Here is a 27,243-nt window from a genome sequence, read left to right on the forward strand (position 1 = left end):
CACTGCAGATGCGAAGAAAAGGGAGAGAAAAAATGCAATGACAGAGTAGCTTAATAAAATAAACTGCTTTAGCAAATAAAAACTACTATTAAATAAGATGAATGATAACATGCTTTTGAAAACGCTACGTGGAGCACAAGACAGGCCCTTTTACTAAAAGTGGGGCGGGCAACACAATTTCAAGCCATGACATCACTTTTCCTGCGAGTGCTTTAACCTAAACACGGGAAGAGAGACGGATGGGAAGAGACGACGATAAAACCTCTAATCAGCGGCTGGGGAGACAGATCAAAATGTCCACAAGCTGTGAATTTAAAAGTAGAGTTCAAGGTATTTCTTAGCGATATTCATCGGGGATATTTTCACACCTTCCGAATCAACACAAGGACCGCGCGAGGTAAAGATCCCTTTTTCCCCCTGCTATCGCACGCAGTTTGACGTTTACATGTCGAAAGTATGCTGAATTTGCAAAGTGCAATGTATTATGGGCGTAGAGGGTTATATTGTGGTATTCAATGTTGAAGTGGGTGGTGTAAGATTGGAAAGGGAAATGTGGGGCATTAGCCATCCGGCTATCTGGGACACCGGTGGGGCTGTAGACTGAGGATGCTTGTCGTGATATCCTGCTTTGCTCAGAAAAGCAATGCGCTTGGCTCTTTAATTACTGATTCTGCATCAATCGACTTCTTTTGAGTTTGCTTCATATATAAACAAACATTTCATTCATATATTTTTTATTGCAGGGCACAAAAATCACAATAATCCGATTTTATCCTAAGCCTTTGCATCAGTTTTCCCCGGATCACTGTGTTTTATGTAGTTTAAGTTATAGCCCTTCCTCTTTCTACGTCATACGTGAAGCCTGTTTATAGTTACACACTTTGGCAACCCGCAACTTTTGTGTTTACTTGTGTGTGATGAGAACGCAGACTGCATTGTAAAACTGCTAATTTTGGCAGTTCATTCTGCTTGAGACCCTAAAACAGCAACTAATTCAAGAGTAATTGAGGGTAAAAACATGCCCCCCAGCCCCTCCCCTTTAATATTTTACAGATGTTTTTCACATTTGCTAGTCCCATGTTCAAAAGCATGTTAAGACTGGCTTACAACCTACTATTCTCCTACATTTAATGTTCAAGTTTCAATGGCAGTGCAGTAGAGATATTTGGGTCATTTTTCTTGTTTCTAATATAACTAAAAAAAACAAAGCATTGCTGTTTAAAAGGTCATTTTTATTTTCCTAATATGTAAGAGTGTTGAGATGTTCAGTTTGCTGCACAAATGAGCATTTAAACTTCAGAAATGAATTATAATTAAATCTCCAGTTAATAATACAATATTTTTTTTTTCCTGGGTGTCATTACAAAACCAAACAAAAAAGAACAAAAAAACAAAAAAGTTGGTTTTTGAAAAATGTATGTCATAAGCTGTCGATTTCTTTAAAGTTAATTGACTGCTAGTTAAATTGATGTCATAAAGTTTTATCCTTTAATTTTTTTTTTTTACCAGAAAGTGAAAAATATCATTAAAATCGCACATTGTACCAAAATCTATTTAAAAGTTGATTGACCATGATCAGATGTTCCTTATGTGCCAAAAGCTTAACATAGATTGAAGAAAGTTTCATTTCTAAAGATTTCATTTAATCCAAAGTCCCTCTAATTGAAGAATCCACCCATTTATTCTTACATAGTGCTTTTGGAATTTTGATGCACAGCCGATTAGATAAATAAGGTCCCCAAAATAGCTGACAGCAATTGGAGGCGAGATAAACTCCAAATTGCTCTGTAAACCAAATGGCCACAGAGGACATCAGAGGCAGCAGGGGGCCTTGCTCCCTTGTTTGCTGATAGTCATGGTCTTGTGGTGATTTTGTGAACTACTCCCATGATCACAACATTATCTTCATGTGGCTTTTGATGTTTTTGCATGCCCGAAGGACATGCATTGTCCTTAATGAGAGTCAGATGACATAGGCAAGTTCACATTATTAAAGATTCCAAGACACTTAGTGAGGAATTCAGAATGTTTTCCTTCGTGGAATCACTCAAGAGATGTGCGAAATTATGAAACCGTTTCCATGGCTCCAGTTTATCTGTTTGTCCAAGTATATCTAAACAGTTTGTGTTGTTTTATGCTTATTTAAAAGACTTTTAAAATGTATTCTTACCTGTAGAACACACACATGCTTGTTTTGCCCTAGGCAGTTCATGTGAAGCTGATTTCCTCATTGGGCATCTTTACTCTGCAATTCAGTTAGTTTCATGTCTGTCACCAAAACAATTTTGGATGCAAATTTTTTCTGCTTTGAACTATTTCTTTCATTACATAGGAGAGACTTTTTTCTGCTTTGAACTATTTCTGACATTACATAGGATTGACCTAAATGAATCGCAAACACCTTTCAAAATTTCATTCATTATGTTCTCCCACAGAAAAGATGGACTCCATACTAATAAATATAGCAAATTCTGCAGAAAGCCGCTGACCAAAGAGGTCGCGCAGCTATTGTTCTCATATATACATATTTAAATAAGATGCTATCAGTCATACATTTCAACATGTACAGCTCCCATGTGGCCTGAAGTTGTTTCTCTGTTATGTTGTAGCTTGCGAACAGTGCCACTCGTTGTTTTTCCAGGTTGTGGCTCATGATGTTATTCCATGGATTGCAGCCCAGAATGGATGGGGGAGATTGTGCTTGGTCACCTGATCGTAGTGCGCGGCAGAGATGCCGATCAGCTGCTATCACAAAGCAGAGCCGCATACAAACAAAACCCCTGTGAAACATCTGATAAAGAAATTAAATCACACAGGGTGCTGTGGGAAAATTTTGAAAGTGATACCTTTCAGATTTCTCCCTTCCCCAGGTTTAATGTTTTGTTGTTGAAAGGTTTATGTTCTTTATTTGTTATTCGGTGTGGAAGGGCATAATTATTGATTATTCCCTTGAAATTGTAATTGCGATTTTTATTAATTACGATTATCACATTGAATGATGTTTATACCATTGTTTGATGCAACTGCATGCCGTATCTTTATATGAAAACAAGCTGAAAACACTTACTGAAAACTTTAGTGCTTTTCTATAGTATTACGCCTCAAAAGTCAAATATACATCGGATTTGTTTCTTCTTTAAATTATAAAAAAAATTAAAATGTGAATTGTATTATAATGTTATACTAAAACTAAAATTAAAATAATGGGGAAAAACCCTTAAGATAACATAGAAAGAAGAAAAAAACATTTTAAGCACGCAACGATTAATTGTCACTTTGTCCGATTACGTAATTGTGCCATCCATAATTGTAATCGCAATTTAGAAATTAGATTAATTGTGCAGCCCTACAGTGCAGCTTTAAGGCGAGACGTCCTAAGTGAATATGGTAAAGATTTATAATAGTCACCATTCCTTCCTAGTTGTTTGATTGCATTATATGTCAATTAGGCATTACTTAGTCATTTCCAGATATTATATATTTCCAGAGCACCGGATAAAGCCACGTTCAAAATGTTGTTTACGTTTTGAAGTCCGAACTTTTTACAGAGGGGATTTGGAGTATTTTTTATTGATCTAGAAACATGGAAATACTGTTAACAGCAAATGTCACTATGATTTGGGGAATAAATTGGTATAAAAGCAGATTATTTATTAGCAAGTAAAAACCTTCAGAAAATAGATGGGAGTAAAACTGTAAAGATTGGTGCTAATGAATTAGAGATTTTTTGGCTCAGTGCAAGAGAACCTTGCAGAAAGAAAAGTAAATAAAATCATCTGAAATCAGCCTATATGCTGGTCAAACTGGTCTCACTGGTCTCCCAAACTGACCAGCTCTTTAACCAGCAATGACCAGGCTGAAAAACCAGCTAAAACCAACTAGATTATGCCTTTTTTTATCAGGGAAACCTTTATAGAAATGTAATGTAATTGAAATCTACTTATACAAATAAATGTGGTACAATAATAATAATAAAACACTTAAAAGTGTATTTTGGAGTAGTCTGCAACATCATGTTATAAATAGCCCAATAGCTCAAAATCTCAAAATAGTTTTTGCCTGTAGTGTCTCGCCTTAAGGAAACACCTCTGAAAGTAGGGAAGTGAACAGTTCCTTAAATACAGATGTGAAACTGTAGAGTTTTTATAGCTTGCACGGTTTAATTCGTGCTGCGCTTGATCATCTAAACATGGCTCTTTGGACAATCAGGGCTGAGACATGAAATTGGACCTTTGGCAGTGACTGTATAACCAGGCAGCCCGATTGAGGCCCAGTAGTCCTGCATTAGTGTGAGAAAATGGAAGCCGTCATTACAGCAGCATCTTTCTTGTCAACATAAAATGCTAAAAAGTATACTGATGGGCCAGAGTTGGCACAAAGCGTGTTTAAACTCCCTCTAGACACGCAGGCTCTCGTTTTACCCATGCTGGGTTAGGACGGCAATGTCTGTTATCAGTTTTCCCTGCTGGTGCATTTCCCCTCACCCTGCACCCCGGAAAACAGTTACCATGGTTATGGATTGGGGGATCATATAAATGCAGAAAACTCATCAATTACTCTGGGATGCTGGAAAGATATGCTGTATACAGCAGGGAAGTGGGCTGCCATCTCCCCAAGACATTACTACTGTTTTCACAAACACTGCAGATATTTGGATGAGGGCAATTACTCTTGCAGCATTCTCTCCTTCCAGTCTGTGTTGTGTTTTTGAAGTGCATAGTGAGGCTTTCTTGCAAATTCTTACCTGTATTTTACACATTCACATGTATATGGGTGTCTGACAAGATTTCCTGATAAAATAACAAGGCAAGGTTAGTTAATTTGTAAATGGTCGATCCATAATCATATTTATGATTTAATAATTAGGAGGGTGAGGAGCCCTTTAGAGTAGTATTAAAAATTTTTTTTGATGATTATTAGGATTTTTGGTCACATCTTTTAAAAGGTGTAAGGAAAATATTTTATTTTTCTTGGTTACACCACATGACATTGTTAGCCATTAACAGTGTTATTTTAGTATTTCTGTAGTAATTAAATATTGATTAATATTTTTAATTAGCTTTTATGTTTATATTGTTTTATTATATATATATATATATATATATATATGTATATATTTATTTATTTATTTATTTTTTTTTTTTTTTTAATTTTAGCTTTAGTAAATTTAGTAGTTCAATTTCAGCTTATTTTATTTGAATTGTTTGCCAGCATTTCTGTTTAAACATTTTGGAAGTTATGTTTTTCATCTAATATTTAAATTTGTATTTTCATTTTAGCATTATTTCAATTAACATAACTATTTGTAATAGTTTTTGTTATCAGCATTGGTCATTAACTCATTAGACTTTTGTAGAAAATGATATAAAAGATGTTTGAGTACTGATATTAAACAGAAACATGGCCAATGCATTTTAAACTATATTTTTTCTAATGTTTTTTCCATTTCTTTCTCATTGACAGTCTTCTATGTCAATGACCCATGTATGTTAATGTATATATTATTACAGTGGGTTTGTCAAGATTACCTTCCTGGATACTTGGCCAGTAACAGTATCTTTTGCATTGAACAGTGGTGCTTAGAGAACCTATCAGTGGTGACCAAGTGAAAGCAATGCACCATTGCAAAAATATATGGATTTATTTTGCTTCACATTCACACTGCAGAGATTTAAAAAAAAAAAAAAAAGCGAAGCAAACATTTGCTTTGGTTTCTCACAGTGCGCCAGTCTTCAGCTGCAACAAACATTCAATTCATAGTTTTACTCAGCGGAAATATGCTTCGGAATGTGGCCTTAATCAATTCAAGCAAACCAGGTCAATGGCACATCCTGTTTGGGGAGAGAGGGGATAAATGTCTACGATTTGGTTGGGCAGCAATGAGAGTCAAACAAACCTCATCATCAATGCTGTAGAGTGGGGCAGTTGTACAGCACCATACACTTGATATGGCAGGGGTCCCTTTTCTCTGGCACAAAGAGGCTACAGTCACGGACCCCCTTTGAAAAGCCACACCACCACCCTGTTTGAAAGCCAGGAAAAATGGCCTCACGTGCTTTCATTTCCCTTCTTTTTTTCTCTCCAAATGAAAGCATTGGCGGTTTAGGATCCAGTGACCTTTAGCCTGTTAATTACGCCAACTATTCCCCTGAGAGGCTTACCAAAGCTGATGTATGTTATGTTTATGTTAAATATGCATCCTGCCCTTCCACAGGGTCACTTCTTTTAAAACACCCACATTATCAATCTGGCTCAAAAGAGCGGTCAGTTATCTCTGCAACCTCTTTTGGCTGACAGAATTGGCATATTTATGTAGCTGAAAGGATTAATGGCTAGACATAAGTACATGCAGAACACATTAATATGGCTTAAATATGGATTCTAGCGTTTCTAAGTGGACAGTGTGGCAGAACAGAAGAGGTCATCCATATTTCGTAATGTAAATAAAACAAAAACTACATTTATATATAAAAAACAATCAATAAAAGTTTTTGTCAATATCAAATCAATGTGATTTAGGCATTACAATGATTTTGGGTGACAGAATACATTTATTTATTTATGTACAATAGAGGGAAAAAAAACTACACTATTAAAATAAAAATCTTTAAAATAATGAATCAACATTTTTGTTTAGGCATCACAACCAACAGACTTTACTTATGTATGTAGGACAGAGGATTAATGGTGGGACGGAATGCAGAACACATTAATACGCTTAAATATAAATTCTTGCATTTCTAAGTGGACTGCGGTCACATGCGGCAGAACAAAAGAGGGAAGGTAGGGAGCTGAAGTGACTGTGCATCCCAGCTGGAAGGTGCTGGAGGGCATCCTCTTTGAGCCACCGCGCCTGGTGTCCAGATGTTCAGTGGCTGTGTCCATGTTCACTGGCTCTGCAGTCTGCTGAAAGCCCGGCTTCGCTGCACTTTACTACAGTGCCGGCACGAGGACACCGGCTCGGCCAGCGCAACTCACATGCCAGTCTTTAAACCAAGCATATAGCCCACTGTTTTATTATCCTGAGCTGTTTATTTTACAATGGAAGAACATTTTTCCAGGTTTGTTAAACGTGCGGCTTTTCTTTCCTTTGTTTATCAATGGAACCCGATCCCGACCCTCCCTCATTTTTCCCAATACAGTAGCCAGGGTGACATTTAGTCAAGGTGGTAACCATGACTACAAGATTATTCTGCTTTGGCTTTACCAGATGTCCTTGTCCCGTAGATACAGCGTTTACTCGTGTGTTTGTGACCTCCAAGTCAAATTTGCTTTGTCAGGCGGGTTATTTTGTCTCGCCGTGTTTGTACGGTTCGTACTTGCATGGTGTATTTGGAATTTAGTGTTCATCCTTGAATAGATGCGGAGGATAAATACTGTTAGATAAGTCATTGTTTATTGTAAAAAGTCATGGTACTCAATTTTCAGTGTTTACTGCTACATAATTGTTGCTGTAATACTGAAGACTGTTCCCCGCGGGGCAGAAGGACTGGTCAGTTTAGCACAGTGGCGTCCCACCCCTCCTCCTTCTCCCCCTCGGACTAGTGTCACATTTCTAAAAGGTGGATCATCCCCTCCACCTCACTTGGAGTTCAGCACATTACCGCCCATTAAGCTGTCTCACTCTCAATGGAGGCTTTTTTTTTACAATGAGCCTGATTTATTCCTTTAATCCTCAGTCACCCAAAGGCTTTGTCATTGACCAACTGCTGGCAAATGGAAGTGGACCTAACGCTAACAAATGTCTGTTGCAAAGATTTTTTTTTTATTAGGTATGGTATTAAAATTCAGACCGATACCTATTAGCTGATATATTTTTTTTAAATTTAGCAGTCATTAATTATTATTATTATTATTATTATTATTATTATTGCATGGTATTACTATCTAAAAGAAAAACACATTAAAATCAATTATTAAAATCAACAGTAAATTTCACAACAATGTTGTGATGCCTACATTTTATTTATTTAGATATTTTTTTACATTACGAAATATTTATTTACATGATGTATTTATAGAAATTAATATTAATTATGATATCTGCTAAAGGAAAAATACAATACAATAAAATATACAATACAATAAAATATTTATTATTATTATTATTATTATTATTATTATTATTCATAATTTAGTGCCATTTTGTTGTAGAATTTTAAATCCATCCATCCATCCATCCATCCATGGACATATAGATACACTACAATAATATTGCACAATAATTACTATTAGTAATGCAATAATACCATTTAATAATAATAATATGTTGAAAAGTAATAGATACTAATTTTAAAAATAAATAACTGATGTAGTGTAATATATTATGTGTCTTTTAAAATATTTCACTTTCTGTTCTGTATCCTGTGGAGTATAATTTTGTGGTATCTCAGTAACATGCTTTTCTCAAGCATCCGATAGTCTCCCACACAGAATCCAAGATTCCTTAATCAGCTCTATCAAATCACAACATTATTGTAGTTATGTAACATTTGTGAGCTCCAGATATTGCTCAGTCAGGCTCAATCAACCGTCTTTAAATGTAATTGCCTGCATTACTTCCTTTGAGGTTTTCTAATTGGGCCAAATGTCCAGCTGTGTTTAAGGAGATGTAGTTCAGCAGAACTGTTACAAGCATGTTAATGTCACTTGGCACCTGGGGCTTACAGACGCTTTCAAGTGTGCTCGTCTTTGCATGTCATTGCTGAGTAGTGAATTGGTAACACATTGGAAAGCCAAGACGACCTCCCAATAAGACTCTGAATGCCTGACATTTAAGACTTTCATGTCACAATACACCTCATTATGGATCCGGATCATATGTAATGACGTAAGTCTATCCCTCATGGGTGTTTAGAGACGTGAAAGTGGAGTTTAAAGGATCACAATAGCCCTTTGTCCAGAAAGCTCTCACCCCTTGACTGTTAACTCCAAGACAACATGTGACCCCCTTTGCATTTGGGTCATTTCATCCAATTTGGTCGTCTCATGTGAAGACACTAACACTATCTGAGGTGGAATTCCTCCTAGAGGCATGCACATATGAATTAGTGTCTGCCAGGGTCATGATCTGAGGTTCATTCACAGTCAAGGATGAGCTCTTTCAGCCCTTTGGCCTTGCAGACGGCCCTGTAGCCATAACTCAAAGATATTTAGATAAGCTTTAAGTGCCTGCAAGAATTTTGTTGCCCTTTGAGCAATGTGATTTTTAAAAAAAAATTATTAGGGGAGGATTACGAAAGTGTCAAAATCTCCTCTCAAGTTACCAATGAGTATGTAAGTGACATGCACAATTACAACTGAGCAAGAGTTGAATCTGTCTGTTGAAGTATGCATGACACAATGTGTAAGTGAGCTACAGCCATATTATCCATACGAGGACGCTTAACCCAGACCGGTACAATTACAGTCATACTAAAGCATTTACAGGACAGTTTAAAAAGTTTGCTTTAGTCCGACTTCTTAAAAGAAAACAACAACAACAAAAAACAAAAAAAAACACTTTTTAAGTAATATACATATGACATATTTTCTAAATTGACTAGTCAGTGAGTTACCTTATGTTTACTTCTATAGCTCCAGCTTGCGGACAGCTTTTCGTCAGTGTTACAGTTCGCTGATGTCCTTGCACACAATCCACGTGCAGCCCGGGGCTATTGTGCATGTGCGAGTGATTAAAGCGCTCAAAAAGAGCGGCCCACTAGATGCGTCTGTCCATGCTCACTGCCAAAGGAGTGTGTGTGGCAAAGCAAAACATGGAAAATTTACTATATACCTGAGTTTAGAGATTGTCGTGTTCATCCTAATCTGTTTTAAGGGTGACCTGTGTATTTTGATAAATTGGTGTTGGGTTTTGTTGACATAAAATGCTTTCAAAAACAGCTAGATGAAACGCAACTGAATGGAAAAGAACATCTTTTTTAGTTTAAAACTACTTTAATGAAGTATCTTAATGCTCATGGCAAAGCACACCAATAAAACATTGGAAGATGTGATCTACTGGCCAAATACGTCTGTCTGAATGTGTATAGCTAATGTAGTGGTGCTTTCAAAGGGGTTCATTTGTTTAATTTTGGTCTTTTCTTGTTTTCTAGTCACAAATGATCTTATTTATATCTAAAACTTCCTAAAACAAAATAATTTTAACAACACTGCATAAGATATTATTTTCATAGATGGTATATTGAATATTAGTGTTGAATATGAGTGTATTATGTCTTCACGGTGTTATTCATGTACTATTATAGTGTGTATTAATATTTTGAATTAGCTTTTTATTATAATTTCAGTGTAGTTTTAGTTTTTTTATGAGTTTTGCCATGTTTATTTTACATATTTCTATTCTTATTTTTTATTTCAAGTATGTATCCGGGATGTGTCTTCTTTTCCCAGACACTTGCATCTTTGGCAGCAGTGTTCTTTATCCAGGTCAGCTTTTGGTCACGCAGCTCCACATTAACTTCCACAGTATCTGCAGTCGCAATCCAATCAGTGCAAGTCTGATAAAGCAGTCTCAATCCTCTTAGAAAAGAAGCTCCTGCTCCTTGACAAGGGGCTGAGTTGCCTGGGTGACTCCATTTTCTCCCCTGTGCTCGTTCGGATATCCGTCCTTGTCCTCATCTTTGTTCGGGATGCCTTTTTGAAATATAACCCCCTCTGATTTTATGGCCTCTCCAGCAGTAGTAGGGTTAATATTTAGCTGCAGCCGTTGGAGGAGGGAGAGACACTCAGAGGATAGGTGGTGGGGGCTGGCCCACAGCTGTTGTAGTAGGTTGGGTCTATTGGGGTAGAATGCCTGCCTCACACTCCCTTGAACAATGGGAGGACATGGAGGCCACTGCATACAGCATAGACAGCTTCCCCGAACTTACCTAATGACAGGCACTGTACTTACCGAATAATGTGAGGAGGATTTCCAAAGGGGAACATTAAAAAATTGCAACGGGCTTCTTTGTGGCGTTAGCGGATCCGGGTCCCGTGTTTCACATGTGCCTTGCATGGGCTGCACTGAAACGTCTGGGATGTTCTGACTGGAATTAAAGGTAATTTTATCCATAGCTGTTCACAGCGCTGGTTTTTAGCCCCGGCTGAATCCTGTCTGTATGTTTCTCGCTGTATTTCATTGACTTGTGTTTGCAGGCACTTTGTCAGAAGTGCGTTTCATGATATGTTGGATATCAGATTTGGCTTGGTATGGAATAACTATGCATTCAACGCTTGGCAAACAGTTTAACAGCAATCTTTACAATATATTTCTATTTGCATTAATGTTTTTGAAAGCTCTAGAAAGTTGCAGGTAGGTCATTGATTGATTCTGTGTGTTAATCAATCAAAATGGTTTGCTTAAGCTTGCATAGTGTAATGAAATGACCAATACAAGTTTTCCTTGTCCCGGAAAACAGCTGATGCCATTTTTAAATGGACTTTTAAAAAGTCTATTGCATCGCCATCTAGTTTAGAGAAGCAGTTGCATGCTAAAATGTAAAGAAATAAAATAAATCTATTTGCTTTGGATGAGGGACAACATGGCTCATCGTTCAGTGTGATGCCTGAAGGATTCATTGTTTGGGTGTGAGTGATCCCCTTATTTAACTCTAAGCTGACTGTAAGTAATTGAGAATTAGATGGAGTTAATTCACAGTTAGTCTGCGAATCAAAATAGACATTGAAAAAGCTCAAGCTTTTGCTTACTCCTCTTTTTAGGTAGATAATTCTACAGTTAAGGCCGTGTAAATGTAGACAACGTACTTCGTCTAGATAGGTGTGCTACCGCAAAGGACAGCAATAGTGCATGAGTCTGCAGATGCCTGCATGGTAACTTTGCTGAAAGCTACTGAGTAACATGGCTTGCCTTTTATGTTTTGTGCAAAATGGAGGACCAGAGAGTCCATAAACATTTTGGTGGGGAGGGCTTTGCTGTCACTGATGCGACATCCCGAGCGAGTGGACGAAATAATCTTTAGAGCACACCGAAAATTGGAATGGAAATCTTTATCGCAGCTGCATAAACCTGCATTATTCAAGATTTTATATATATTAAATGCCACATTCAGGAATAGAAGCTTCCTCGCCGTACTTCAGAGACTCTTTATCCCCGGAATAATTTACATCAAAGAGAAAAAATAATGCCCTTAGGGACTTGATGGAAGGTCTATATGTTTGTTTGCTTTGCCACAGAGTGCTTGTATTCATTAGAACTCTATCCAGTGCATTTGCAGACTGTGTATTCCCTCTCTCTCTGTGATTGATCATTTTATCAGCTCGTAAATCATGCGAAAAGATCAATAATTGGGTTATGAAGGTGTCAGTGGGCTCTGTGCCCATTGTGCAGGGTGTGAATAATCAGAGACCGTCTCTGCAGATGCCGATTGGCTGCTTCTTAATAACTCTTCGAGTGTGGGGGATGGAGGCGGAGCTCCCAGCACATTTTGGGATCCCAGAGAGCCCTAGTTCTGTTTGATTGCTTTATTCCACCCCTCCGAGCCATCCAGGGCCTCCCCCAACATCCACTTTCCCTTTTTCTATCGACACACTTTAAATCCTAATTTGCATTTTTCGAGATATCATTCATAACTGTACGAGGTCACACCTCCAAAAAATGCAGCGCCATGGCAGCCGTTCATTCATTCACGGCTTTCCAATGAAGCTGGTTGTAGAAACATGAATATTTTTGCGCACCGACTCAAAGGACTAAGTTCAAAAGGCTTGTACTAAATTTATTTGAATAATAACTGTTTGTACTATTAATTACCAGATTCAAATGGTTTAATCTGCCAACCAATCATTTTGTTTTTGTAATTGCCGAAAAGTATATAAATTACATTAACTAGAAGGCATGCTGTTGATTTTCTGCTGGTCTTGACGCCCTTCTCTTGTACAGATAGGACCATAAATGAATGCCTGTGGTTCAATGATAAAAATACATTTAACATTGTGTGCAATCTAAAACTCCTTCATTATTCTCCCCGATGGAGTAGACATTCTCCTCTACATCCTTTGATCAACCTCTCAAGAAGCTGTGTCCTCTACATTGTCAGATAAGAGTGGCTCTCTTGTGTTTGATTAATTCAGGAAAAGAGACCGTGGCCTCTGGTGTCTGACTCTGCCGTGTTTGTCTGAGTCTCGTCTCAGAGCATAGCTTTGATTTCTAGTCTTAATCACATTGTGTAGACTTCTCTCCTCTGGGCATCATACCAAGCCAGTGACTCAGAAGTATGTGAGAATATAAGTCCTACCAACGTTAACAGTAGTCTTTCAGAAGCTTATCCTCGATAAATGTACTGCTTTACAGACAAATGAGTTTGGGGCCCTGTTTTGGGTATGCCACAGTGCTTTATTGCTATATTTACTATACAGCATATCAGTGGATTATGGGGCTTGCATTGTGCCTGAGCACTGCCAAGAATCCTGTTGGCATGGGTGCTTGTTTGCGTCTGTTTTTGCTTGTCGCTAAAACCGACTCCACTATGTTATGGTATATACAGCAGGGCTATAACCAGCCTAGATATTATGGTGGGCACATCCATCCTGTGTGTTCAGAATAGATGTTGATCAATGTGGATTTTTCGTGCATGATTCTTCAAGGGACACTTTATCCGAAAATGTAATTTACTCACCTTCGTGTTGTTCCAAACCTGTTTGGCTTTTGATGAACACAAAAGGTGCAAGTCTCGGCCACTCTTTTCAGTGTATAATGCTGCCAATATTTTGCTGTCATGTTCCAAAATAACAAAAAAAGTAAAGTCACATCATTTATATATGGTGTTTTTATATAGTACAGATTTTTTCAGGAAAATAATAATGTTGTAAAATTAACCAGAAGATGAAATCATCATTATTCAGCTCCGTTTAGTTCAGAACTTCAGTCCTGTTTCGGTTCAATAACTGTCAATGTTGCAAGTCATTAAGATGGTCCATGCGATTCATGCATGATAATGACATCGTTTTTTGTAAAAGAGTCATTATTTTGTCTTCCATGTTTTAAATTAATAATTTTATCAAATTCACATTAATCTCAATAATTTCTTCACGCATTCGACTAAACCTGATCTGAAGTTTAGTCCACTCATTGCCTGCAGCGATTAATAGCTCACTGATGATTGCCAGTAAATAATGTTTTTGTTTGGTCATAATGTTGGATGTTGTCTCTCTGGAGACTTTAGAGGAAGGCCCAAAAGTACAGTAGCAACAGAGGGGAAGTTCTTGACTGATCTCTCCACTGACAGTATTATCATAAAGATTCTAAAATAGGCTTTTGAGGCTCTGTTTCAACAGAATCAGTTTACTGATACTTATTTTTTTTTATTGCCTGCAAGTGATTCGTAGATAAAAAAGAAAGATGATCTAAGCTGGTGGTGATCCTCTTGAGATTTTGCCCTGCCCTGGCCTCCAGCATTTGGAAAACGGTCAAGCATTAACAACATAGGGTAAAAATGTAGAGACGCGACACAGTTCTAGCTAATCCAGTATTGCAAATGTTGTGAAACCAATATGCCATCACGTACGCATAATATGCAGATTTAGCTTCCTTGTTGCTCGAGATCATCTTTATCACACAACTCTTTTAGACAGATGCACATCTCGAGCGTGAAACAGTGAAGTCCAGAGGGAAGTTTTATTTAGGATTTTTCTTTTCAGACAAGAAACAAGAGTACTAACCTGAAATACCTACTACTCCTCTAGCTTTATTCACTCTACAGTGCATTGGATTTTTACTATATTGATTTCTTGGTGAGTTTTATTTTATTTTACTATTTTATTTTATTATTTTAAAATGTATTTATATAGTTATCTATTTATTAAATATCTAGTACATTGGCCGTAAAATACTTTTATAGGATTTGTAGATGAATTCAATTCTGGATTTAAATGATCATTTATCACTTATGTATCAATTGTCTTTTTATTTCTTAAAAGTGTCTTCTGTATGAATAATATAAATGCTTCTGCTTTGCATGGCTTAATGTTTGACAGTTAGGCTGCAAATATATCTTTCTCAATCGGAAGGCTATGCCTTGTGTCCTTGTGAAAAGAGTTTGTCATGTGAAAGGAGCCTCCTGGCGATGCAGGAACTACCAGCTCTATAGTGTGGCCTGGAGCCTGTCGAAATGTGCCATCTTTACTGTTAAAACAGAGCAGTGCTCTCTGACCCACTGCACCCTGTCAACCCTCTGACCCCAATAGCCTTTGTGTTCATTTACTTCCAGATATGTGGTTTTCATTTAAGCTAATCACTAGCAAACATTTAGAGTCTATGGGATAACCTTGCTACATAAATGAGCACACAGAATGCCTAGAGGATCAATAAAGAATACATCCCAGGAACATATTGATTTTTTTGATTCAGTTTTGCTGTGATAGACTACATCCGGTGTTCATATTGAAGGTCAAGATTATGGTATAGTGCAGTGATGGGAATAGGTGGATAAAGGTGACTGGAGGCTACCGTGTAGTTAAACGATAAGGACGCTTAAATTAACAAAAAAAAAACAAACAAAAAAAACACTGTTAGCCATTAAAATGTGATTGTTAAAGAGCCAGTAAGATGAAAATTCTAAGCTTCCTATCACTGTTTATAAGTCCTGTACATTAGGTTTAAATCCATCCAAGGTTAAAAAACATTGTCATTGTCAATCATTTTAAAATTACCTCAATTCTCAGAGATCCCCAAACGGTTCGCGCGAAGCTGTTCAAAAGATTCAGTTTCCTTAAACCCCACCTTTCGGTAGCATCCTGTGTTCTGATTGGTCAACTAACATAGTCAGGTTTGATTGGTTGTTCCGCACACACCTCCACGGTAAACTATGCGTTAGCATCTGTTTGGGGTGAATTATGTCTTATTCCTCTCATCGCGAAGCAAACAGTAAAATAAAAAAACTTGAACAGTCTCGCTGCTTTTTCTTCTGTGTGGCTGTATTCAAGCCGCGTGCTTCAGTTTGAATCTGAATAGCGCGTTCAGCGCGGGGGCGTGGTCACATTAGATATAACGTTGTTTTCATATGTGTTACTTTATCACAGAATATCTGTTTTCGGCAGCACTTGTTTAGTTTTAAAGTAGACATGTCAAGCTTTCTATAGATATCTCTCTCATGTCTCTTCGTTGAGTATTCACGGAGTTACACTTCATTTTAATGACGTGTTTGTAAATGAAGATCAGCGCAGACAAAGGCTGCAGACAGCACACATACTGATAAGACGCTCGGGAGAAAACAGACACATAACTTCATAATCATACTTCGCGTTGTGATTCGGAGATGTTCGTTGTTCTAAATAAAGTTGGTAATGAACCAAACGCTTTGAAAATCCCGCTGTACTCATCGAGATTAGAAAAGCAGTCATCAGTGAAATGTTGTGAACACAACAAAAGGGATTTGTTGTACTGCTCTGGTATTGTGGTAAAAATGAATTTTAGCCATTGGTTCTTCTGATTTTCATTCTTTGGCAGTGAAAATAAAACACACCGTCTCCTCGACATGATGCTATCACACCAACCAGAGCGTCTGTGTTTGGGGGTGGGGCAGGTCAGAGTTCCGTTTCTCCCAAGACGGTAGGCGGAGATTATTATGCAAAGTGTTCCTAGTGACGTACATAGAGATGGGCAAAAGATTTGAAATCTGAATTTGAAATAATTTGAAACGACTCGTTTCAGCGATTCAGAGTCGACTCCTTTCTTTAGAAGCCAATAACTTTATAAATCGTGTATTTTTAATTACTTTGCACATTGTTTACACTGATGGACAACATCATACACTGTAATACAGGTAATTTTTGATTTCCCATCTGTGTGGCTCTTTAACACGAGAGGCAAATTTTACATATATTTTTATATCACTTGGAGTTCAAAATGTATCCAGTATATTTTTGGTCACTCTTGTTTTTAGCTCATAAATGTTAATTTTATTAAGTTTTATTATAAGTAAAAAGTTTGAATATTGGACAATATATTGGTTAATGGCTTCAAAATGTAAATACCTATCAATATGGGTAATACAGTGCATCCCTACGTTTGATAAAGTAATATCTTTGTGCACTGCAAAATTGGGGTAATTCTTGGTTTGCCAAGCAGGTTTGACCATAATAATTTATTAAATGCACAAATGCTTTGGATAGCAAACATTTCTTATGTAATTGGTTTAATTTCAGAATACCTCAGACTTAAGTGTTCTCATATTCTTTAGCACGCACTAGAACAGGCTTCTTTGAACACTGTTTTGTTGTCTTAATTTAAATGCAGGTCAAGAGGATCTGATTCTGTGCCCCATTCAGTAAGTCAGTAGGTCATGAATCTGCATGATGACTGGAATCCTCAAGTTTTTTCAGACCTCTTCAGTCTAATCCTCTCTGAAGATGTGTCTTGCCAGGGACTCAAGTCCTGCTTAATCACTCAGAGCTGTCTCAAAGGCTTGATAATCACACTAACTCTTTTACGTCGAGATTAAAAGGCTCACTGCGAGTGTGTTCTGTAGCAACTCAGAAAGCACAGAAGAATGTTGGAAATGAATGGAAGGCTGGTTTACAGATTGTTTAACCAGTTGTTTACAATATGCAAACACCCAGTTTGAAAAAAGCAAACACCCAGTTTAAAATAAGCAAGAATCTGAAACTCTTTAAAGGTTGAGTATGCAATTTCTGCTTCATTGGCACACTAAAGAGAATTGCATTAATGATGTGTCTTCAAACCAGTTTGGCCAAACACGCCCCACATCTTTTATCCGTTGGACAAACAGACAGCCCTGCCTCATACTTACAGTTTTCTCTGTATATCAAGCTGGGACAGAAGAATGTATTTATGTCGACATTAAAAACATTTGACAGTTTGATTATATGAAGAAATTATTTATTACAGCTTTTATTTCACTCTGAGTGGTTTAGGTAGTGGGAACTGTAAAAAAAAAAAAAGACACAATAAAATCTCTTTCTTTTTGTTAGGTAGAGATGATGTCGGAAGAGGCCCAACATAGAGTAGATGAGGACTTTGAGTCTGAGGAGGGTGATCTGGAGTCCTATCTAGAGGAAGAGAGTAGCAGTGAGCTTCTGGAGCGAGTGAGAGAACTTCAAGTAAGTACCATCTACTTTCACCAAGAATGCAGTTTTGTTGACTTTTCTTCCTTGACTTACTGTTTAAACTGTTCTATTTTTGTATAGGCCGAGAACTCTGCCCTTTCATTAGCAAACGAGAGTCAAAGAGAAGCATATGAACGATGCTTGGATGAGGTGAGTTCCATACCAACCCATGCATTTGCCTTCCTGTGGATATTTGCTGTTTCTGTATAATGCAGAAGCCAATTAGATATTCAGATGATAAATAAAATAGTCCGGAAAGCATTAAATGTGTAATTTGTATGTTTGTTTGTAGGTCGCTAACCATGTTGTCCAAGCTTTGCTCAATCAAAAGGTAAAAACTTTGTGGTTTTGCATCAGGAGCATAGTTATAAAAACTTCATTTGAACTACAAAGTCTTAAAGACTTTTATATTTAATTCATATTTGTTTTCATATATCTTACAAATTATTGAATTATTAAATTATTGATTATTTATATGTTGGTTGTATATTTAATAAGTGATTTAAATATTCTAGTCATATATATTTTTTAAAAATGTTTTTAAAAGCTATGGATTCTTCTTTTAGGATCTCAGAGAGGAATGCATTAAGCTGAAAATGCGTGTGTTTGATTTGGAGAGGCAGAACAGAACACTGTGTGAGCTCCTGCAGGAGAAACTGCACAGTCAGTCATGTGTACATCAGCAGGTAAATGATTAAATCCTTCAACATACAATGACAAAATGCACAGTGCAGGTCCGATTTTAGTTTGAAATTTGTTTTTCACAAAACATTCTTCAAAGTCCACAGGGATGTTCTATTATGTTTGTTTGCAAAATGAAAATATGGCTCAATTAACTTCTTCCTGTTTAATTTTCTTGGGCTGCTTGGGCAGCATTTTTTCATGTAACTACAAGGAATTTGTGTGTAAACAGGCAACAAAAAAACTTGTGCATGCATAGTTGTTATACATGAGGTGTTTTGCATAATCCAAAAATTAATTCATATAAGAAGCTTAAAGCTTACCTGATGTGTCTTATCATAGCAGCCAGGACCCTGTCTGGAGCACATCGGCGAGCTGCAGCACAGTGAACCTAACAAACTGATTGAGGCTCAGAGGAATGCGCAGGCCAAGGTAAGAGCTCTACACAAAGTCTTTGTTAAGTCAGTCTTGTATGACAACTTTACCTCATCCTTATGATTTGGTTCCACAGGGAAGCAGTGAATGTGCACAAAATGTCATACCAGAGACCCAAGGCTCATCCACGTCCATGGAGGCCATGTCCCCATTCTTGAAGAAGAAAGCACACATTTTGGAGGTCCTCCGCAAGCTTGAAGAAACAGATCCGCTTCGGTACCATCGTTCCTCTGGCATTCCCTCGATCTGTGATTATAGCCAGGCTCTTGCCTCCAAGGAGGCTGTATTAGCCTGTAGAGACAATTCATCCAGGTGCAATGCACCCAAAGCACATTGTTCCCATTCCTGTCCAGATGTTTGCACACATCAGCATTTGAATGGAGGAGAGCACAGCAATGTAAAATGTGGTAGTTGTAGCACATGTCTGATGCTGTCCAATAAAGGTTCAAGCAGCTTAGCCAAGAGTAGCCACATTTGTTGCACTTCAGCCCCCATTACCATTGATAACCTCAATTTGGCTCGGCCGGATTTCCAAGAGAGCATGGAAATGCAGAGCCTCCTGAAGCCTGCCACAGGTACAAGTGAACTGTTCATGAATAGGACATCTGGAGATTTGTCCATTCTTTCAGCAGAGCAAGGTCTTAACCCTCTGAATGATCCCCAGTCATTAGAAGTCCCTGAAGCATACTCAAGACTGACCATTTCAGAAAGAGATCAGCCCAGAGGATCCGATCACGTGTTGGTAGAAACAAGAGACAAGAACAGGTTATCTGACCTTCTGCTTGAATCTCAATCCAACAGGTCAAGCGGCACCACCTGCAATGAGACGATTTGTGATGATAGCACAATTGATGTGGTGCTACTGGACTCGGACTTGAAGCACTTAAATGCTTTAGCGCCACAAAGACTCGAGAAAGAAGAGTTTGCAACAAAAGAAGACTCAAAGCTGCCTACTCTTGGACTCAAAGAAAATGAACTAGTCCACAAAGGTCTGTTATTTTCTCCTAATGAGAATCATACTGCCTCAAAAGTACTGGATGATATCTCCGTCCCTGTGAAAGACACACCATCCGATCCTCAGTCCATTAGATTGAAAGTTGCAGTCAGCCCAAATCAAGTTTCCTGCCTTAGAGAGGTCAAGGCCTCCCCCTCCAAACTGCTCAAGTTCCTTAAGATACCCACTCTTGGAGAACGTACTACAGTACCTGCTCCACCTCGTCTCAGTCCTCAGTTGACTCGTAGCTCAAAGATTCCTTGTCGGAGCAACAACTATGAGGTGCACAATTCACCTGTAGCCACGAGAAAAGCCACTACGACAGAGAGGCAAAGACAGCTGCCCCCTTCTAAATCGGAGTCACATTCTGCTCCAACTTCTCCACCCCAGCCTGATGATGTCCCTGAACCATTGCCAAAGGACCTTGGCTGTGGTATTCCTAAAACAACTCCTGTAGCCAAGCCTACACAAAGTTCTCACGTTCAAAAGACCCCTCAGAAAATTCCACACTATGAAAATGTCTCTGACATCTCCAAAACGTGCAGCACCGATGTATCCCAGCTGCTTGGAGAAGTGAGCTCATCTCTTCAAAATTCCAGCCCAGCTAATGAAGGTGCGAAAGGAAAGCAGACAAAGTTTGGCATAGAACGACCATCGAGTCTCAAGCAGAAGGAAGTCTCACCAGAGTCTGATTCTTCAGACCAAGAGGACAGCTCAGATAGCCCAGTGTGGCATAAGCAAGTCAATCATCGCAGTCTGCCTAGTCAGTCGTCATCCCAGAAGGCTCAGAGTGGGATTAGCATGAGGTCCAGGAGCCAAGAGAAAAATGAAATGGTAGATAATGATTCACAAAGCTCTGAATCACCTTTGAAAAGGAACGATCCACCACCTGTTCCTAAGAAATCAGGGATTGGCAGACATTCAGGTGAATCAAGTCATTCTTTTAAAGAACGACTAGCTGCACTTGGCAAGTTGAGGAACCCAGATGAGCCCACAACTTGTCCTCCACTTGCAGAAAGGATTGAAATTCAGTCCACTGCAAGCACATCAACCCGAACCACCGATAAAAGCAAAATTGCTGACAGAAACTCTGATTGTAAGTCAGGAGAATATAGACTTCCTAAAAATACAGATTCCATTGAGGATAAATCATACCATTCAGGTCATCTTGATGGTGCTGTATCAAAACACCAAGCAGCCTTTCAGCATGTTGAGCAAGCTGTCAGGTCTCTTCCCTCTTGCACATTAGTCTCCAAATTTGAACAGGAATCTTCTAGAACATTCTTAGCAAAGCAGGAGAGCCCAAAATCTAAGATGCAGCAACCATCTACTAACTTAGAGGCTGCGCAGGCTTTGCGGAGCTATGCTAAGAGTATGACACCTCATAACCTTTCATTCAATGCAAAAAATGTTGCTGGCTCACATATTGGGAGCCCCAATAAAATCGCCCTCAAATCACCAACTAAAACTGTGCCACCCTCTATGAACCGAGATGGGAAACCTACTCAAGAGTTTCAGAGGTACATGTCCAAATCTGAGGACAGGAGCCATCTCAGGGCAAATAAGAAGAAGAATTCTTCCTATGGAGAGAGTCTTCCTCCTCCACCACCAAGGCCAGTAGAGTCTGTTGAAGAAAAAAGGCACTCTGCTCCCAGTCCACATTCCTCTATCGAGCAGAAGGTCATGAAGGGCATTGAGGAAAACATGATGAAACTGCATGAGCAAGATAAAGGGCAAATGATTGAGGTCAAGCAAAAGGCTTCCAATGGAATTGCCAACTGGTTTGGTCTGAGAAAAAGCAAGCTTCCAGCTCTTAGCCGTAAACCAGAGACATCAAAAGTAAAGGATGACAAGAGAGAATGGAAACTCAATATATCCTCAGTGGGCAAGGATTCCAAGGGGGCTACAAAGAAGACCGGGAGCGAGAGCCTAAACATTTCCATGCTGATTGAGAAGGCAGAGGGTTTGCATAAAGCTCTTGAAGAAGAACGGGCTTATGTGAATGGAGTGGCCTTGGACCGACAAGGAAAGGGACATTCCTGTGAGGTGGTGATGGACCAAGCCCAAGGCCAGCTGTCTGTGATGTACAGAGGAGTGCCATCTGACAACTTCATGCAGCAACTGCTAAACCGGTTCGTACAAACCAACTTCTAGAGTAACTCTAAAACGTGTTTAATTTGTACTTCTTTTTTATTTTTTTACATTTTAAGAAAGCCAGCACAAGTATATATTTCAAGGAGGTTAAAAAAAAAAGTGGTTTATGCCATTTGGATTGGCTCAGCACAATTGAATGTTATTAAATTAATTATTATTTTCAGTCGTATTCTCAGAATTTTTTTTATTTATACATGTATAAAACGTGTATAAAACAACCCACAGTAGAGCTACAAGTCAAAGACCAAGTTAATGACTTAAATCCTTAATTCTTTAATCTTCAAGTGCATAGTTGTAGTGCACTCTGACATCTCTTTTTCAGGTGTTAAAAGTTAATTGAAATATCTGATGAATCAGTATGGTGAGAAAATGTGCTTTGAGATTTCATTTGAATATGACTTGTGGATTTGAAGTTCATTATGGCTGGGCTGCTGAATATGCTTTAAATTAAATTAAAGCTACAGAAAGGAAGATAGCGTTATCATAAAAGTAGTCTACCTGCTATATTCCAGGTATTCCAAAGCCATACACTTTGTCTCAGATGAACAGGCTGAAATGTAAATATACTGTAGACAAACAACGAATAGTACTTTCACATCAATTGTATTCAAATTCCTCTATAAGGGTTGATGGGAAGGACACTGGTGGCATCAGTATGGCACATCGACGCCTCTCGTTTGACTGTAAATCCAGACCTGTATTCAGTCACCAGAGCGCTGGCATTGCTGCACAGACAAGAAGCAGTGATGACATGGAAAAGGTAAAAAGTGAAATTCATGAATATAATAATAATGGGTTAAATGCAGAGCACGAATTCTGAGTATGGGTGACCATTCTTGGCTGTATGTCCCGTCACTTTAAATGGCACTTTTTTCACGTAAACATTTTTTCACAGGTTTCTGCAATACTGAGTAAAGATGTCACGTCAGATGAGAACCTGGTTGAGACGATTCATCATGAACACTTTGCAGGTAAGGCATGATCACAATGCATGACATCATGGTTTTCAGTGTTTCCAGAGGCAGGAATTTCAATTGGTTAGCATGTAGCGACAAAATGGGTTTTAACCTGTCACTAATGATAAATAGTCTAGGTGCGTCTGAATTTCTGTGGCTCTCATATGCGAGTCATCCAGCAACAGCTGTATGGAAAACATTATCATGATTTTTAGGGTGGGATCCTTTGTTATGCAATGCTACTTGAAGATAGGTTTCCATGCAGAGTTTAAATAAGATAAAAATTAATATTAAGTCATTTCATTATAATTCTAATTAATATTATTAAGCACAATCATTCTTGTATTTTAAATGAATAAAGTTTTAATAATATATTCTATTGAAATTCCTCTCTTTCAGGATCTGGAATCTCCACACACACCCTTGACAGTGGCATTGGCACCTTCCCTCTTCCTGACTATAGTGCAAATGCTGGTTGCAAAAGCATTCCCAAAGGGAAGGCCCATGGGGAGAGTGACCCTTCTCATCTCCAGGGAAAACATGGCTCAGGGATGAAAATGTCCCACAAGACCTGGACTCTGGAGAGAGAGCTGTCATGTTTAGAAGAGGATTATATGGGGGGTCAGGATATGGATCATCACAACAGCACTTTGGAAAACAAGATTCCATCCAGCCAGATTGCAAACATCATTCATGATGGTATATAGTACTTTTTAGCCGTCACTTAAGGTTAATCAGTTATGTAAGTTTTCAATATAGAATGATTGTACAGTATAGCGTTTCTTATCCAGATAGTGTTTATTTTTTCCTTTATTTCTCAGCTTTGATTTATTTATTTCAGACACTGATATCTGTGGAGCACCTATGAAATTAGGCCCTACAAAGAACTGGACTTTCCCAAACCTCAAAGCATCTGCAGAGCCGTCTGAGGTTTATCTTGGCGTTGGAGACGGAGTGGAGCCAGTGAGTCACAAGACTTCATTTAAGAGGGTGAGCATCACCTTAGATCCTAGTGTCACCCAACAAAACAATTACAACATTTTTTTTATTTTATTAAAACTATTTATATGCACTACCATTCAAAAGCTTGGGGTCTGTAAGATTTTTGTAATGTTTTTTTCTTATTGCTTTTTGGCCATTTTTTTCTTTTATTTTGATAGGACAGAATATATAGACCGTAAGCAGTGCTGCATTTATTTGACCAAAACAGGAATATTGTGAATTATATTGTTAAGATTAGATATTTACAGTGTCACATGATCCTTCATAAATCAATTTCATATGCTTATTTTGTGCTCAAGAAACATTTCTTCCATTATCAACACTTGTGCTGCATAACGTTTTTGTTGAAAACGTGATACATTTTTTCATTCTTTGATGAATCGAAAGCTCATAAGGACAGCTTTTGTTTATAAATGTCTTTACTGCCACTTTAAATCAATGTAGTGCATTTATTTAAAACGAAAAAAAACCAAATCAATCAGTGGCCCCAAACATTTTGAACAGTGTATTTCTGTACACACAGCATGTTTCAGCAGCATGTTTACTTTCTTGCATTCAGTTTACCTTTGCCATCCTCTAAAGTTCACTGAAAGTTAATCTTTCAACACTGTTAATGTAATTCAGCAAACCTCAAAATAAATCAATTCACTTGTAGCATTCAAAACTGTAGATTTGAGTTTTTCAAATTAATTTATTTACTGAAAAGAATTAAGAATTAAGATTTTTAATTGACTTAAATAGCCACATATAAACTGTTATAAAGTTATATTATGATTAATGAAATAATTAAAGTATTATTATCTGTTGTCATATTTTATATTATCCTGTACTGTTCAGTGTTACTCATTGTGTCTTTTTGGGCCTGTTTATCCTGCAGTGCAACAAGACTAGTGATTCGGTAGCCAGCCGCGAGGGAGACCTGAGAAGTCTTCCTCAACCCAGTCAGGCACGTAGAGTCAAAAGCCGGATTCCCGCTAACCCAGACATGGTGAGGGACACTGGTTTGGAGTTGGTGAAAGAGAGACCTGACGATGGCCTGTCTCCAAGCCATCCCCAGGTCCTTGAGACTCCCGAGTCCCTGAGCGATTCCCTCTATGACAGCCTGTCCTCGTGTGGTAGTCAAGGCTGAAGAAAGTGTTTTCAGACTGAATGATAACCAGGTACAACTTTTTGTAACCCCAACCCCATTCTAGTGACACCAGATATTTTTCAAAGGTGGATACTTACAGGATAACCCATTTTTTTGACCGAAAAAAAAAAAATCCCACACCACGTCACCCACGAAATACCCACATTTCTATCCTGATGGCCGGAAGGAGGACTTTTACAGTGTTTGTGGTGGTGTAATTTTAGTCCATTATATCATCTCATTCGTGTTCTCTGTTTGAAGTGCTAGCAAAAGTAGTGGTGTTCAGCTCGTATTATCTTTAAATTACGTTTCAAGGACGAATCCAAGCTCATTGCAACAGTCTTCCAGTTTTTGATCTCACAGAATGTTCTGGTTCTCATGCAACATCAGTGCAACACACTCTTTGGTAACATTTGTGTAAAGTTATTGGAAAGTGAATGTTAATATATGTGATTTTCAGTTAATTTAATATGCATATTTCATGAAAAGAAAAAAGAAAAAAAAAGGCATCTGTGTAAAACTGCATCAACCATAGACTTTTCATTGTGTTTAAAGAAGAAAATCCTTGTAGCAGCAACATACAGTAAGTGCGATCCCTAGAAGAAAGAGCTACAGTGTTCCATGTGAATTATTATTTACGTTTATTTATTTTCTTTGAATAGTGTGGTAAGACAAAACCCATCTTTCATTGGTTACTCCTTTTATGTTCTGTTCAAACACGCTCTGTGCCTGACTTTGTGTGTACATGTCTCGCTGTACGTCTCTAGGTTAGTTTGTTCTCTACAGATCTGACCATGACATATTTTTTTGTGTTACCTTTGTTTTTGCAATGATGTGACTCAGTAGTTTATGACCTAATTTTGAACTTTGTATTGTTGGATCACCCTGCTTACAATCCGTGAACGCTAAGAAAGCTTAAACCCAGGATTTTTTATTCCAGTTTGGCTCTGACTGACTACACACGAGAGAAAAATAATAAAATCATTCCTTACAAATTTTGAAAAGATGGTTGACGATTTCTTCATGTTGACGTAATAATGCTGACTCTGCCTTATGCATCTTTCCACAGCTGATAGAAAGTAGTTTCCTGTGGGCCAGGTTTCATGTTGATTACGCAGTCTTTTTTTGAGGGGAAATATTTCAGATTTTTTTCCCACAAACCCATCGTATTTCTTCAGCCTAAAACATTTTGGTGCAATTCAAGTCAAGGTGCGATGTATGCGCTTGACGATGGTAATCCAGAAAAATGGATTACAGGCAAAAAACGTACAGAAAAAAATTTCAAGTGGTTGCTCAAAAAGCCATAGGTTAGTTGATCAATAGTACAACCCAAACCCTTTCAAATCTGTGCTGACCTCAATAGCATTTTTTTTTTTTAAACGACCACAACAAAAGACCAATTACAAACATTCCCAAGCATATATGCTTTGTAATCCAACAGTCTTTCCAATCTGGTGTAAAAATGTTGTAGAGCGAAAATCCTCATTCTTATATGAATGTCATTCTTGATTTGTCACAAAATTCCTTTCCTTTTTAAATTTTTTTTTTTTTTTTTAAGTAGTTTGTGTTACTATTGTAGTTACCAAATTTGCCTGCCGTTATAACCTTTGTTATTTACCTTGTAATTGTCAGGAATATTTTATATTAGTTTGGTATGTTTACAAAAGAATTTATGATGAAGCTGTTAATATATCTGTAAAATGTTTATATAAGGTGCTATCTGATTTGTTTTCACTTTGTCCTGCAAAAGCCATAAATGTGTTTCATAATCTCCTTTCTAAGCAATCGCCATCACTCATGCAACCCAATAAAACCTTTTTAAGTATGTA

General features: G+C 37.9%; 1 protein-coding gene across 3 annotated transcripts; it reads left to right on the forward strand.

Annotated features, from left to right (window-relative positions):
- The first annotated feature begins 133 nt into the window (after positions 1-133).
- On the forward strand, positions 134-27,243 carry LOC127944190 (nck-associated protein 5-like). Of its 3 annotated transcripts, none has more exons than XM_052540016.1 (12): positions 134-397; positions 17,929-18,057; positions 18,145-18,213; positions 18,356-18,394; positions 18,630-18,749; positions 19,090-19,176; positions 19,256-22,305; positions 22,952-23,087; positions 23,223-23,298; positions 23,683-23,982; positions 24,125-24,273; positions 25,163-27,243. In XM_052540016.1, exons 2-12 carry the CDS (start codon positions 17,935-17,937, stop codon positions 25,412-25,414), a joined length of 4,401 nt encoding a protein of 1,466 aa, XP_052395976.1. In that variant the 5' UTR covers positions 134-397; positions 17,929-17,934; the 3' UTR covers positions 25,415-27,243. The 3 variants fall into 3 exon arrangements, with proteins under 3 accessions (XP_052395976.1, XP_052395974.1, XP_052395975.1); XM_052540014.1 differs by having other exon boundaries at positions 136-397; positions 19,087-19,176; XM_052540015.1 differs by lacking the exon at positions 134-397 and adding an exon at positions 10,680-11,042 and having other exon boundaries at positions 19,087-19,176.

Source organism: Carassius gibelio, chromosome A23 (genome assembly GCF_023724105.1).
Source record: "Carassius gibelio isolate Cgi1373 ecotype wild population from Czech Republic chromosome A23, carGib1.2-hapl.c, whole genome shotgun sequence".
Classification (NCBI taxonomy): Eukaryota; Metazoa; Chordata; class Actinopteri; order Cypriniformes; family Cyprinidae; genus Carassius; species Carassius gibelio.